Raw genomic sequence first — 12,279 nt, forward strand, 5'->3', positions numbered from 1 at the left:
AGTTCTGACTCAGTTCTGCAGACATTGTTGCGAAACCCGCCTGCATTAGTAAACAAGTGGCTATGCTCTCCTCACTTCGCCCCGGCGCTCGGGGTACAGTCTGGGGGGGGGGGGGGCAATCTGTGGCGGTAAATTCCAGAAATAGAGGAGTGTGTCTGACTGGACAGATCACTGCACACTGACGCCGGCCCCCGGCATTCTGTGGAAGCCGGGACGCTTATTATAGCCATCACGATACAATTATGTCATTCCTGCACAGAGGTAAACAAAACCCTCCACCAAACAGGTCAAACAGTTCCTATATCAAGTTACGAAGGTGGGAAGCAACTGAACCAATGTTCTTAAAATGATGTGATTAGTATTGTATGGTACATAGTGAACGTGGGATCTATATCCAGGTACATTTGTTATTGCTGGCTCTGTTCAGTGGAACTGTTACTGAATTAGCTGAGCCATTTGACATTTTGTCCATGGCAGAGTTACTTACATGACTGAGTTGTTGAGCGTTGATTCTGGCCTGAATGATGTCAGGGGTGTCAGTTACAGAGCTGAACTTCAGCTTGTCAATGTGCTGTCTGTAGTTGACCTGGTTTAGAGAAAACAATCAGAGCTGGTTAAGACACAGGAAATAATTGCAAATCCATCTATCATCTTGGTTTTCTGAGGTCAAAAGTGAGATGTTTACTGAAGTGAAAGCCATCTTCACCAGCTCTTACTAAGTGTCTTATTGGAGGTAATAGTGTTGTTGCTGTGTCCCACAAAGACTCTGAGCCTAGTAGCATAATGCTATGTGCAATAATGGTTAGGGAACTGTGCTCGTAACTCATATATTGTGGATTTGTTCCCCAGCTGGGATGCTGCCGTGAACAAGGTAGTTATCCTGAATTGCTTCAGAAAAATATCCAGCCATACAAATGGACTATATGTACAAAAGGCAATGTGCATACGTTTCACATCATATAGTCTATAAGCGTGTCTGCTAAATGCTGAAATGTAACATATCCTGCTGGTTGGATGCAAGACACAATGCTCCACCCTGGTGCCTCGCCCTGCTGTTGCACCCTAATTGCGAGAGTATGTGTTTTGGGACATACGTCTTTGAGCGGATCCAGTTTCCTCTGTGCTTTGTAGCCCGGGGTGATGGTTGCTGGGTAGTTATATTCGCCTTGAACATTCTTCTCCTGCTCATACTCAGACTTGTAGGCAATCTGAAAGATACAGTTCAATGGTCATTCATTCCTTACTGGACTGTTGGGTAGGAGAGGAGATGCAAGTGATGCCTATTGCAAGTGATGTGCATTGCCCTTACGTTGCTGGCCAGTTTTCTGGCTTTCATGGCGTGCATGGTTTTCTTGTCCAAGCCAGAGCCCTCGTAGTGCCCCTTCATGTGGTTAGTGTACTTCTCCTTGTATTTGTTCTGCAAGAAGAGACAAACACACCGATTCGTTCACATACTCACTACCCACTTGAAAATATTGTATCGTATTCAGTGGTGGATTCATGTGTTGACTCAAATCAAACTGTAGTGTCTGGTTGACTTTCTCAGACTTCACAGTCGATGGAATCCAATCCCTTTTCCAATGTATTAACGCCAAGGAAATACTGAAACTCCCAATGTAATATTTTAACAGATGCATGTTTGGATTATTTAAATAATGTATAATGAATGAATTCTCTCCACTAATTCATCATCCACGGCAGCCATATAAATTGTATCAGCACACTGTGAGGTACATTTTTTTAAATTTTATATTGTGAGGGTTTTGCACAGACAGGATTCCTGACACACTGACACACTACCTGACCCCAGGTGAAGGGGGTTGTTGTTATGGATCACAGTTGAGCAGATCCACCAAATTTTTTAATCACACAGTAAAATGTTCAGTGTTAAATCAACTCTTACAGAATACATATGGTACCTAATGGACTAAAATATCCTCTGGTAGAGTTGAATTAACACTGAACATTACTGAGCATCTACAGTATATGCCCCCCCACAATGTCAGGCAGGTACCGTATTGTAAACTTAAGTTCATCTGTGCAGTGTTGATTGAATAAAGAAATTCCAGTGTCTTTGAGCTGCTACTTACATCACTGGCAAACTGGGACGCTTTAGAAGATGTCTTAAACTGTGGAGTCTCGCAGAAGTTAATGCTGTGGCCTTTGGTGTTCTCCAGATCCTTCCTATACTCCACCTGGGTAAAGAATGCACACCACAACACTGGTTTCTCCATCAGTAACTCATGCTGAATCTGGCATCTGAAAGGCGTGTCTGTAATGGCTTTTTCAACACCATCTTTGGGTGTTCAGATAAACTCCTCTGTCTACAGCACACATTAATCCTGCACCCCCAGCGGCCTTTGCTCCATGTGAACAATATCAGCACAACTAGAGAAAATGCGGTGCCAAAACGGGCCATGAACGAGGCATGCAGACTTGGAATGCAGGCCACACCACACACCGCTCCCTGGTCAGAAAAACAGGCCGTGGAGGTTCAGAACCCATTTCCAAACACACATTTCTGAACCATAGGTAAATAATGGTCTGTCAGTGGCCTGTGAGCGGTCTGGATTCAAAATGGTGGGAATCTCTGACGTGTCAGGAATGTAAAGTACTAAAGATCTGGACTGGAACAAGGTCTATATCTCCCGCTCTCCATCATTCACCGTCTGACTGATTGCAAAAGATCACTAGCCAGAAATAAACAGGTGTACCATTCACACGACAGACAACTCGCTCAGAGGAGAGACACTGTCTGGCCTCCATGACTGCAAGCGATGACAATGGAGCTGCAGTCATAACTGAATCATGCCGGTGAAGTAAGCCTAGAGGCCTCCAGATACCACCGAGCTGACTACATCAAATGCACCCGCAGATAAATGTCAATCATTTCTCGAAAGCACAGGGGGGCGGCCCTCACCTCGCTGACCAGCTTGTTAATCATACGCGCGCTCTTGAGTGCCAAGTTGTCTTCAGAGGTGATGGTGTGGTAGTGCGCTGACCCCTTCATCTTTGACAGGTCTTTCTTATACTTCAGCTGTGAAAAGATTAGATGCAGTCCTTGGTAAACATAAAGCTTGGTTCAGGGGGAAAGTATGACGGAGACAAATAGTAAAAGGAGAGCCGGGGTCACACATTCTGCCACAGGTCCTGCTCGTCCATCAGGCTACATTCCTCCCGCATGAGAGAATGCGGTGTGCACACGCACAGAGACGCCGCCGCTAATTCTGTCTGCCCCGGAGCCAAGCGAGTGACAGCATTGCATTCCTGGGTCAATGTCATAAAATGGCCCTCAATGCCCGATCAATGTCACAGCAACACTTGTAGTCAGCGGCGTAACCCTAGGGCCACGGCCAGGCCAGGCCAGGCCAGGGCAGGGATGGGGGGGGGAGGGGGGGTGCTTGTTTTTTTGGCTAGTTTGTCGGACACACAGGCTTTCTATTGAAATGTATGGTCCAACAGGTCTGTGATAACGGAGTTGAATAAAAAGCAGAATTTGCACCTGACCCCTATTAGATGATATAAATAAAATTGCAGCATCCGTATACAGAGATACAGTAAGTCAAATATCCATTCTGGATCAGTGATGTTTTGCATTTGACTGTACACTAAAGGGATCATTTTTAAGCAATCACATGTGTGCGTGTGTCTGTTCATTAGCATTTAGATGAAGTCCTTTTGCCCAGCCATAAGATAACGATGCTTTCCTTAAGAGCTGATTTTTGCAGAAACTAGAAAAATATGTACTATGGCTGGATCAATTTAGAATGTGATGTGTATATAGTTTTGATGTAAAACACAGAGCATATATTCAGAGAGATTGCTGCTCTGTCCCTGAGATAGCCCCATACGGATGTATTGTGAGTTCTTATCACAGAGGTCCTTCTGGATTCAAAGTTAATTATTTCCTTGACAATGACCTTATGACTGTACAAACATTTTAACCCTTTACCTGGAACACCATTGCAAAACCCAAAGAAATATATCTTTGCTTCACAACAAATTATGTTTTATCTACAAAGCTTTTGAACTATGACCCTCATCTATCCAGCTGAGTTGTAAGTTAAGAGTAAAAGTAGGTTTCAAGAACAAGATATCCTAGGACAAACAGTGGTCACTTAGTTGAGCAGACAATTATAGGGTTAGGTTTAGATGTTGGTTAATCTGCCTGATTCTATTTGTTTGCTACAATTTCCCACTCCCTCTCTCTAATTTATCTACATTCTCTTCGTTGGGATAATTTTATGGACGGGTGTGGCATTGACCATATTAAGCTGCCATCAGGTAGATGCTCAAATATTCTCTCTGATTGGCTGGGTCACCGCAAGGGGCCGGGTTACAGTAACACCAGACGGCTATGGGCACCCAGACTAGTTGTTGTCATTGTTACAGGAGTATCCTGGCTGAGATCTGGTCAGTAGGCAGTGGTGTCATATGGCGGAACACAGAGACAGCACTCACATTGCTGGCCAGGTCATGGGCCTTCTTGGCCAGCTGGTAGGCAGGCGTGATCATGGCTGGGAAACTCCCTTTGCCCCTCTGCTGCTCATGCTCCTCAGTGTACATCTGCAGGAAGAGGAGAACCCCAAAAGGACAGAGCTCAGGCCCACTGACCTTCAATAACATACCACAGATTCACTACAGTAACCAGATGGTCAGCTCTTGCCATCATTCTATCAAGGTAGAGCTAGAGTACAGTACACTAGAGGAAATTTTTATCGTCCCAACAGGAAATTTGCCTTCAGCATTTCACATGATTGCAGAATGTCACATGTCACAATTTGGCAAACATGATAACAGCATGGTTTTTATGAGTTACATTCTGGTAAAAACAGGTAATAATTAAAATAATAATCTGAATTTCATATTTTTATTTATGATTGTATGTCAGACACAAACGGTAATACAATTTCATCTGAGCCACCCTGGTTCTACAAGTAGTTAAAGTTAACTGTTCTCTCTACATTGCAAGGCGTTGCTGGGAGGTTGAAACAATGCAACATATTCAGGAGTAGAACGGCCCGCCAGTCTCACCCACCTGGCTGAAGTCCTCTACATTTTCCTCCAGTCTAACATCTGAACATCCCTTTCCTTTCATCTCCTTTTCGTACTTCTCATGGTACTTCACCTGGAAACAGGGTAGAGCACATGTTAAACATAATTATCAATTTATAGAGCTGGATATGTGCTTAAGTCATTCAACCTAAGCAGAGGTTAAAAGTGCCAGCCCTAGCCCGGGGCTCAATGTAACCGAAATATGAGCCCCAGGCTAAAAAAATGGTATGGTAACAACAAAACATATTTTTTCATACCCAACATGATTAAACCGGTATTGAACAACATTAAGTGCAGTGCATGCCAAACAAATAGACAAAAGGCAATTCTAAAGTTCAGTGAGTGATCTGCGTGAATGCATACTCTCTGCTGGAGGCAGGTTGAAATACACAGCTGGGAATGAGAACCTTATCGATGAACTCAAAGCTCTTCACACACAATACTGGGCTGAGAATTTACCAACTCTCTTTGGAGAGACTGAATTTGAAAGTCTTTGTAATGATTTCAGCCTTTGCAGCTGTGAAACATTTAATCTGTGCTTAGATTAACAGACAGAGATTATATCATCCCTGTTTTTAAAGCTTGTGGCTCCACCATTGGAACATTTAAACCAAAACCCGTATGTCCGCACGTGGCTTGCCAAAGGGCACCGAGGTGCTGATAGTGCAAGGAACAAAAGGAGGCAGAGGGACAGCAGAGACGCATGGTTTTCTTATGGAACTATCTAGAACCATTAGGAAGTTAGGCAAAAACAGAGGAAAGAAAAGCTGGGCAGGGTGAACAGGAGCTGAGCACGGGCACCTCTTGTTTTACATATTAAGCACTGAAAGTAAGCAAGATACACCAAGGGTTGGGGTCGGGACCACTGCTTTTCTTTATTTGCATAAACCTGGTAAATTACATGAAACATGAGTTGACTATAAAGTTAAGATTGTGGGAAATAATAATACAAGACAAGATTTTATGGGAAGACCAAAATGAATTATAATGTATTTTATTATAGCGTATAATAAAAAAAGACTTGGGAGTATAGTCGTTCAAAGTCCATAAGGAATGCTGTGATTTTATTGAAAAAAGTACAAAGTATAAATCAAAGGTTGTTCTTTTGTTATACAGTGTCTTCATCAGACCACATTTTGTGTATACAGTATATTTAATTACAAAGTACAAAGAGGGGCAACTAAACGTATTCCTGTTATTCATTGTAAAATTCACCAAGAAATACTTGTGTTAATACTTAGTATTCAAACCTGTGTGAGTGTGTGCTGCATGCTGCATATTTCCTTTCTCCCAGGTTCTTAAGTAGTGAGTGTGTGGTACATGAAGTGGAATTTGTAAAGATATCAGTGTGTGATGCGTGGGGAGATGGAGGGAGTACTTACATCACTGGCCATTGCTGAAGCTTTCTTGGCCACCTGGTACCCAGGAGTGACATGAGCTGGAAAACTGCCTTTCCCTTTCTGCTGCTCATACTCCTCAGTATAAATATACTGAAAACATGATATACATGCACATGAGTGCTAAGTGCAGCAGTGTAATTACACATCAACACCTGCTGCAGCTCAGTGTAATTACACATCAATACCTACTGTAGCACAGTGTAATTACACATCAATACCTACTGCAGGAGTGTAATTACACATCAATACCTACTGTAGCACAGTGTGTATGCACTCAGTACCTACTGGCACACATCATAATTATACATAAATAACTACTGTAGCACAGCATAATTACACATCAATAGCTACTGCAGCACAGCGTAGTTACATATCAATGCCTACTGTAGCACAGTATACATGCACTCGGTACCTACTGGTGCACGGCATACTAACAAATATCACAACCAAATTAACATAGAAATATCACTGAGGTTAATACATATTCTGAGAGAGCAACACATAAATTGTATTCCTACATCAAGCCCACATACATATGAATACATGCTCCAAGCAAGCATTCAAGCACAGATTCTCACACACCACAAGAGCAACAGTATATAGACATTTACCGCAACATAATGTGTGGTTATTAACAGAACACACATGCGAGACAGATTTCAGTACTCTATTCATGTGTTGTTTGATCACGGGTAAGTAAGATGGTCACATGGCTGTTAGCTCAACAAGACAGAGTAGTGGTGTGCTTACGTCGCTTGCTAGCTGCCCGCCGGATTTCGCCAGCAAGACCTCTGGCGTGTCCTTAACGGAGGTGAACTTACACACTCTCTCCTCATGTCCCCGTTTATACTCCAGCTACATCAATTAAAAATGCATGTACACAGGAGCCGCAACTCAATATCCCGACCATATTAACATCTGAATACCGGTGTACTATAGGTTTTTTAAATGAGATTCACAAAAATATTACGTTAAAAATATCCATATGAAGCAATCACATTTTGCATGTAATCTTTGGATTTAGTCCTCAATCCACAATGTACACGAATGACAGGCTAATGGTTCTTGTACTACTGGGTCAGTGTAGCACAGTCCTGACTAGGGTTGGGTACCAAAACCTGGTATCACTATGGTACCAGCCAGGTCCCATATGGACAGTACGTACTAGACCGAGTTGGCACGCAGATTTTGGTGCCTCATTTCAGTGCCACATACCTTCAGTAGCTAATGTTACTCTCGCTCTGTCGACTCAGTGACAGCAGGTACCGTTTGCAAGCAAGCTAACATTAAACGCAGTCAAAATGGCAAAAGAAAAACCGTATAAATGATTTGAACAAGTAAATAAAACAATTTAATTAATGTTGTCGTTTGCTCCGGGTTTTAAAGAAGGTATTTGCCCAGGCAGTGATACCATTTTAAAAGTATCATTTCAGCATTGCTAGTGGCAAAATCTAAACGATACCCATCCCTAGTCCTGACCCCGATCAGAAACTTTTCAAAAGCCAGAAACATGGCTGTCACACTACCAACCCTGAACAGGGGAAACTATGGCTAGTTCACTCACGTCGCTAGCTAAGTTGTGGGCTTTCTTGGCCAGCTGGTAGGCTGGTGTGATCATGGCTGGATAGCTGCCTTTGCCTTTTGTCTGCTTGTAGTCCACTGAGTATTTCACCTGTCAGCACAACACAGCACCAACCGAGACTGTGACTACAGATACCACCAACACTGCACACAGAATCTCTCACACTGTCACATTCTGAACCACCACACATGCACAGTCTCACACCATCATCATTACCATAACCACCATACAAAGGTCACAGTCTCATGCACCATCACTACTGTAACAACCAGAGTCACAGTCTCACTGTTCCCTGGTTTCTGTACTCACATCACTGGCCAGTGAACTGGCAGTCTTGGCATGTAGAATATCTGGGGTTTCTGCGACTGAAGTGAATTGCGCCAGCTGCTCCTCATGCCCGCGAGTGTACTCAACCTAAAATCAGACCACACCCTCAATTTTACACAGAGCTCCACTTACAAACAGGCCACACCAGCAATCTCACAGAGCTACACCTACAAACAAGCCACACCCTCAATCACACAATACTCCACCTATAATCAGACCATCCCTTTCCTTATAGCCTAATCACCAAACCCAAACATTGCATTAACATGTGTTGATTAAAATTACTACTGTATCACAGTAACATGATATTGGGGGCAAGGGTAGGTTTTATGCAGCTCCTTTTAGGGCACTGTTACCCAAAATGCACAAAACCTCAGGGGGAAATTGCGGGAGTTGAGAAGTAAAGAGAACACTCACATCGCTGATGGTTTTCTGCATCTGGGTCATGTGCATCATCTCTTGGCTAGTGACAGAGCTAGAGAAGCAAGCCTTCTGCTCCTTGTGCTCTGACTGGTATGCGTTCTGGAAGGATTGAACATTGAGGCAAAATTAGCAGACATAGATAACATGCTCAAGGTGCTTACATTCAGAGACCTCTATGGCCTCTTCATGATGAAGTATATTATTCTCAGGAAAGATGACATGACATTGCTCCAGTATACTCCTACAAACAATATATGATTATTCTCAACTCTCTACATGATTCATATTAAATATGTATTTTATCACAAAACCTTTAAAAACCAGAAACCTCCCCCCCAGCTGTCCTCACCTGGCTGGCTAACTGGTTTACCCTCCGAGCATGCTCCACATCCTTTGACCTCATATCATAGTGGAAAGTTGACATGTACCTCTCTCCTTCCTCTCGATATTTGATCTGTAGGAAAAAAACACTATGTCTACAAACTGCTATAAAACAAGTTAACAGACCTACACAGTAAAATTTCCAGTGTTAAATCAACTCTTATAGAGTACATATGTTCCCTGTTGGATTCATATGTGCTGTTAGAGTTGAATTAACACCAGACAGTTTACTGTGCACAGACTGCCCTCAAGAAAACTAAAACCACTAGACAAAACCAGAAATATGACTAACACAGGTACAGATTGCTGAAACACACAGGCTGCCATATTGACAAATTGGTAATCAAAAAGGGGAAGCATTGAGTTAAATCTGTATTTCATAAATGCCTTGAATGTGGGTCAATTTAACCTTAACGTGTATACATTTAAATCATCATTTAGTTTGAATATTTTAATTGGTCTGATAAATTTGGCGCACACAGGATCTTCAGAAAAGAGTTGCAGGCCTTAGAGAAGCCTATCAATAGCATGTCAAAAAGGCAAACAGGATGTAATGCAGAGACTGGCAGAGCCAGGTGGTGTTGCACAGAGAGGGGAGATGTGAGACAGTTTCAGAGGGTGAGACAGTTCCTCTAGGATATAATTTTAACTTCTGTGGGGATAAAGTAGGCAAGATGGTGAGAGAGGGAGAGAAGGGAGAGAAACAACAAGTGAAAGGGAGAGAGAACGAGGAAAAGGAGTGAGAGAAGGGGAAAGAGGGGAGAGGGGAAAGATGGAAAGATGAGAGAAAGAGAAAGAGAGAGAGAGAGAGAGAGAGGGAGGGAGGAACAGAGAGAGAGAGGGAGGGTAGAGAGAGAAAGAGAGAGGTGTCGTGTCACAGAATCACAGAAATAGACCCTGCTCAGAGCCAGACCTCATTCCACATTCCAAGCCGTTAAAATCACACAGGGGGTACAAGGTTTAACCTAACCAGGCACAGGTACTGCGATCTACCCCCTATGATTTCTTAAAATACCAAGTGCAAACTTTACTTTTATATACAAAAGCCATGTGCCTAATATATAAATACATATTCATTTTAATACATACATACGCAACCATTTCTATGTGGCTACAATGCATGATGAATTTTAATGGTAAAATATGTAATATGCAACAGTATACAATATGCTACTATAGGCCTATGCAGAAGGTTATGATACATAAATATTAACCACTGTATGTTAATTTTTCTCTTCATTCCAATTTCATTACAATTTCCTTCCAATGTACTTTCCAATCTGTGTCCCTAATTGTGCCATTATTTTCAAACACATATTTCCATGAATTTTGTTGCTATAAGGTTAGGAGCATAGTGAGAACTCTCTGCTTCTCTCATTACAAACCATTAATTCCTTTCAGTGTATCAGAAACTCAAAAGTTTTGATGTCAGTTTTTATGTTATCATAGCTCTGACAATTAAAATTGTTGAGGCTCACTGAGATTATGTCATTTTAATCCCCGAGAGTCACAGTACCAGTGGACGTAGAGAGACCGTCATGGAAATGATTCACACTATCCTATGACCCATAGACTTCACACCACGTAAGGACATACTTCAAAGACATCAACATAGATATAATTCTGCGTGTGAGATCATACCTCCACAGCATCACGGTGTGTGTTACTAATATGACAATGGGGAATGTCCTTGGCAGGGGAACAGACATTGCTTATTGGTGGTTGTGATTCAAAGGGTTTTGGTATGTTGCACATGGTCGCTCACCTCGCTGACAGCTCTGGTCTGCTTCTTAGCGTTGATGTTCATGGGGGTCTCGTAGACACTGGTGAAGGTGTTATTACGGGGATTATGCCTGGGGGAGGGGGAGAAATTGTTAAGGTTAAAGTTCATCAGAATTACACTTACAGTAAAGGAGAACATTCTGTAAAGTGCAGATAGATTAACCAACAGCCCTCCATTAAATCATATTTAAGAACTATTAAAAATATTTATCCCAAAATAAAGATTTATATTATTAAAAAAGGAAAGATATTATCCATTACAAGGTTCTGTTGGACATGCCATCTTCAATTGTGACCTGAAAAAATGCAGTTACAACACAATATGCTGTTGAGGGCCTCTTATTCAGTAACAAGGTGATTAATCTTAGCAAGCCGATATACAGATATAATTGTAAGCATACTCACACTTGACAATATGGTTTCTTCTGATGGCTGACAAAGTTATTTGCTGTGAGAACCATCTTGCAGACCTCACAGTGAAAGCAAGCCTTGTGCCAGTTCTGGGGAAGAAGAGAAGCCATTGCTACATGATGCTTCAGACATTTCTGATATTTAATTTTAGAAATATGGCTTGAATCTAATTTACAGGCAAAGGCATGGGACAGTGGCCTTTGAAGGCTGACCCAGAATGATCCATGTTCTGATAAGCTTCTTTGCGCATTACTGTGTTAAAATGCACAACGACACAGGTAACACATACCTTCAGGACTCATGGAATTCTTTAAATCAGGTACTAACTATTGGTAATGGGCCTGACAGGGCAGTGCTTAATGACTTACCAGTCTTAACCCAAACAATTTGCCATAAAAGCAAACAATCACTCCGGTATAAATTACTTTTTGAATGATTGTTTAATTTTTTAGTTAATTATTTATTTGTTTAAGATTAAAATCTCAGCCAAGAGAAGCAATCTTACCTGATCAATGCAATTGATCTTCTCCGCTGGGTACACAACATTCTTACACCTTGCACAAGTCTGGATGTTCATTTTGAATAGACCCGTTAGAAAGATTAAATAAACTGAAGAATAAATTAATGAATTAATAAATAAAAAGTTTGAGCAACAAGGTAGAATTCAGACTGCTTCACGCTGCCGACTCCAAGCTAAGCGCACACTTCTGTTAAACTTAGCTCTCACAGTGCCAAACGGTACCTCTTACTGTCCTAGCGGGACCGCCCCCTCCGGCCTTAACGGTAAAAGGACAGCATATGATTGGCCTCTTAGCCACATAACGTTCTGAACAGTCAGTCAACTTCAGGAGTGTCACTTGCGATGCTTGTGTAATGACGAGACGGACGAAACGGTTTAACTCTGGTGACTTTGCATAG

General features: G+C 42.1%; 1 protein-coding gene across 2 annotated transcripts in view; it reads right to left on the reverse strand.

Annotated features, from left to right (window-relative positions):
- nrap (nebulin-related anchoring protein) overlaps nucleotides 1-12,094 on the reverse strand; it is a 31,984-nt gene extending 19,890 nt beyond the window's left edge. Inside the window, exons 1-16 of one of the 2 annotated variants that reach the window (XM_064321230.1) lie at nucleotides 11,867-12,094; nucleotides 11,356-11,450; nucleotides 10,934-11,021; nucleotides 9,137-9,241; nucleotides 8,782-8,886; nucleotides 8,347-8,451; nucleotides 8,020-8,127; nucleotides 7,206-7,310; nucleotides 6,438-6,545; nucleotides 5,039-5,128; nucleotides 4,462-4,566; nucleotides 2,921-3,037; nucleotides 2,091-2,195; nucleotides 1,310-1,417; nucleotides 1,095-1,208; nucleotides 488-586 (exon numbers count right to left, since the gene is read on the reverse strand). In XM_064321230.1, coding sequence (XP_064177300.1) covers nucleotides 488-586; nucleotides 1,095-1,208; nucleotides 1,310-1,417; nucleotides 2,091-2,195; nucleotides 2,921-3,037; nucleotides 4,462-4,566; nucleotides 5,039-5,128; nucleotides 6,438-6,545; nucleotides 7,206-7,310; nucleotides 8,020-8,127; nucleotides 8,347-8,451; nucleotides 8,782-8,886; nucleotides 9,137-9,241; nucleotides 10,934-11,021; nucleotides 11,356-11,450; nucleotides 11,867-11,938 — 1,629 coding nt within the window. In that variant the 5' untranslated portion in view covers nucleotides 11,939-12,094. The remainder of the gene's footprint in view (nucleotides 1-487; nucleotides 587-1,094; nucleotides 1,209-1,309; nucleotides 1,418-2,090; nucleotides 2,196-2,920; nucleotides 3,038-4,461; nucleotides 4,567-5,038; nucleotides 5,129-6,437; nucleotides 6,546-7,205; nucleotides 7,311-8,019; nucleotides 8,128-8,346; nucleotides 8,452-8,781; nucleotides 8,887-9,136; nucleotides 9,242-10,933; nucleotides 11,022-11,355; nucleotides 11,451-11,866) is intronic. The other variant, XM_064321231.1, reaches the window with a different exon arrangement.
- Between the last annotated feature and the right edge of the window lie 185 nt (nucleotides 12,095-12,279).

This window comes from Anguilla rostrata, chromosome 2 (assembly GCF_018555375.3).
Source record: "Anguilla rostrata isolate EN2019 chromosome 2, ASM1855537v3, whole genome shotgun sequence".
Classification (NCBI taxonomy): Eukaryota; Metazoa; Chordata; class Actinopteri; order Anguilliformes; family Anguillidae; genus Anguilla; species Anguilla rostrata.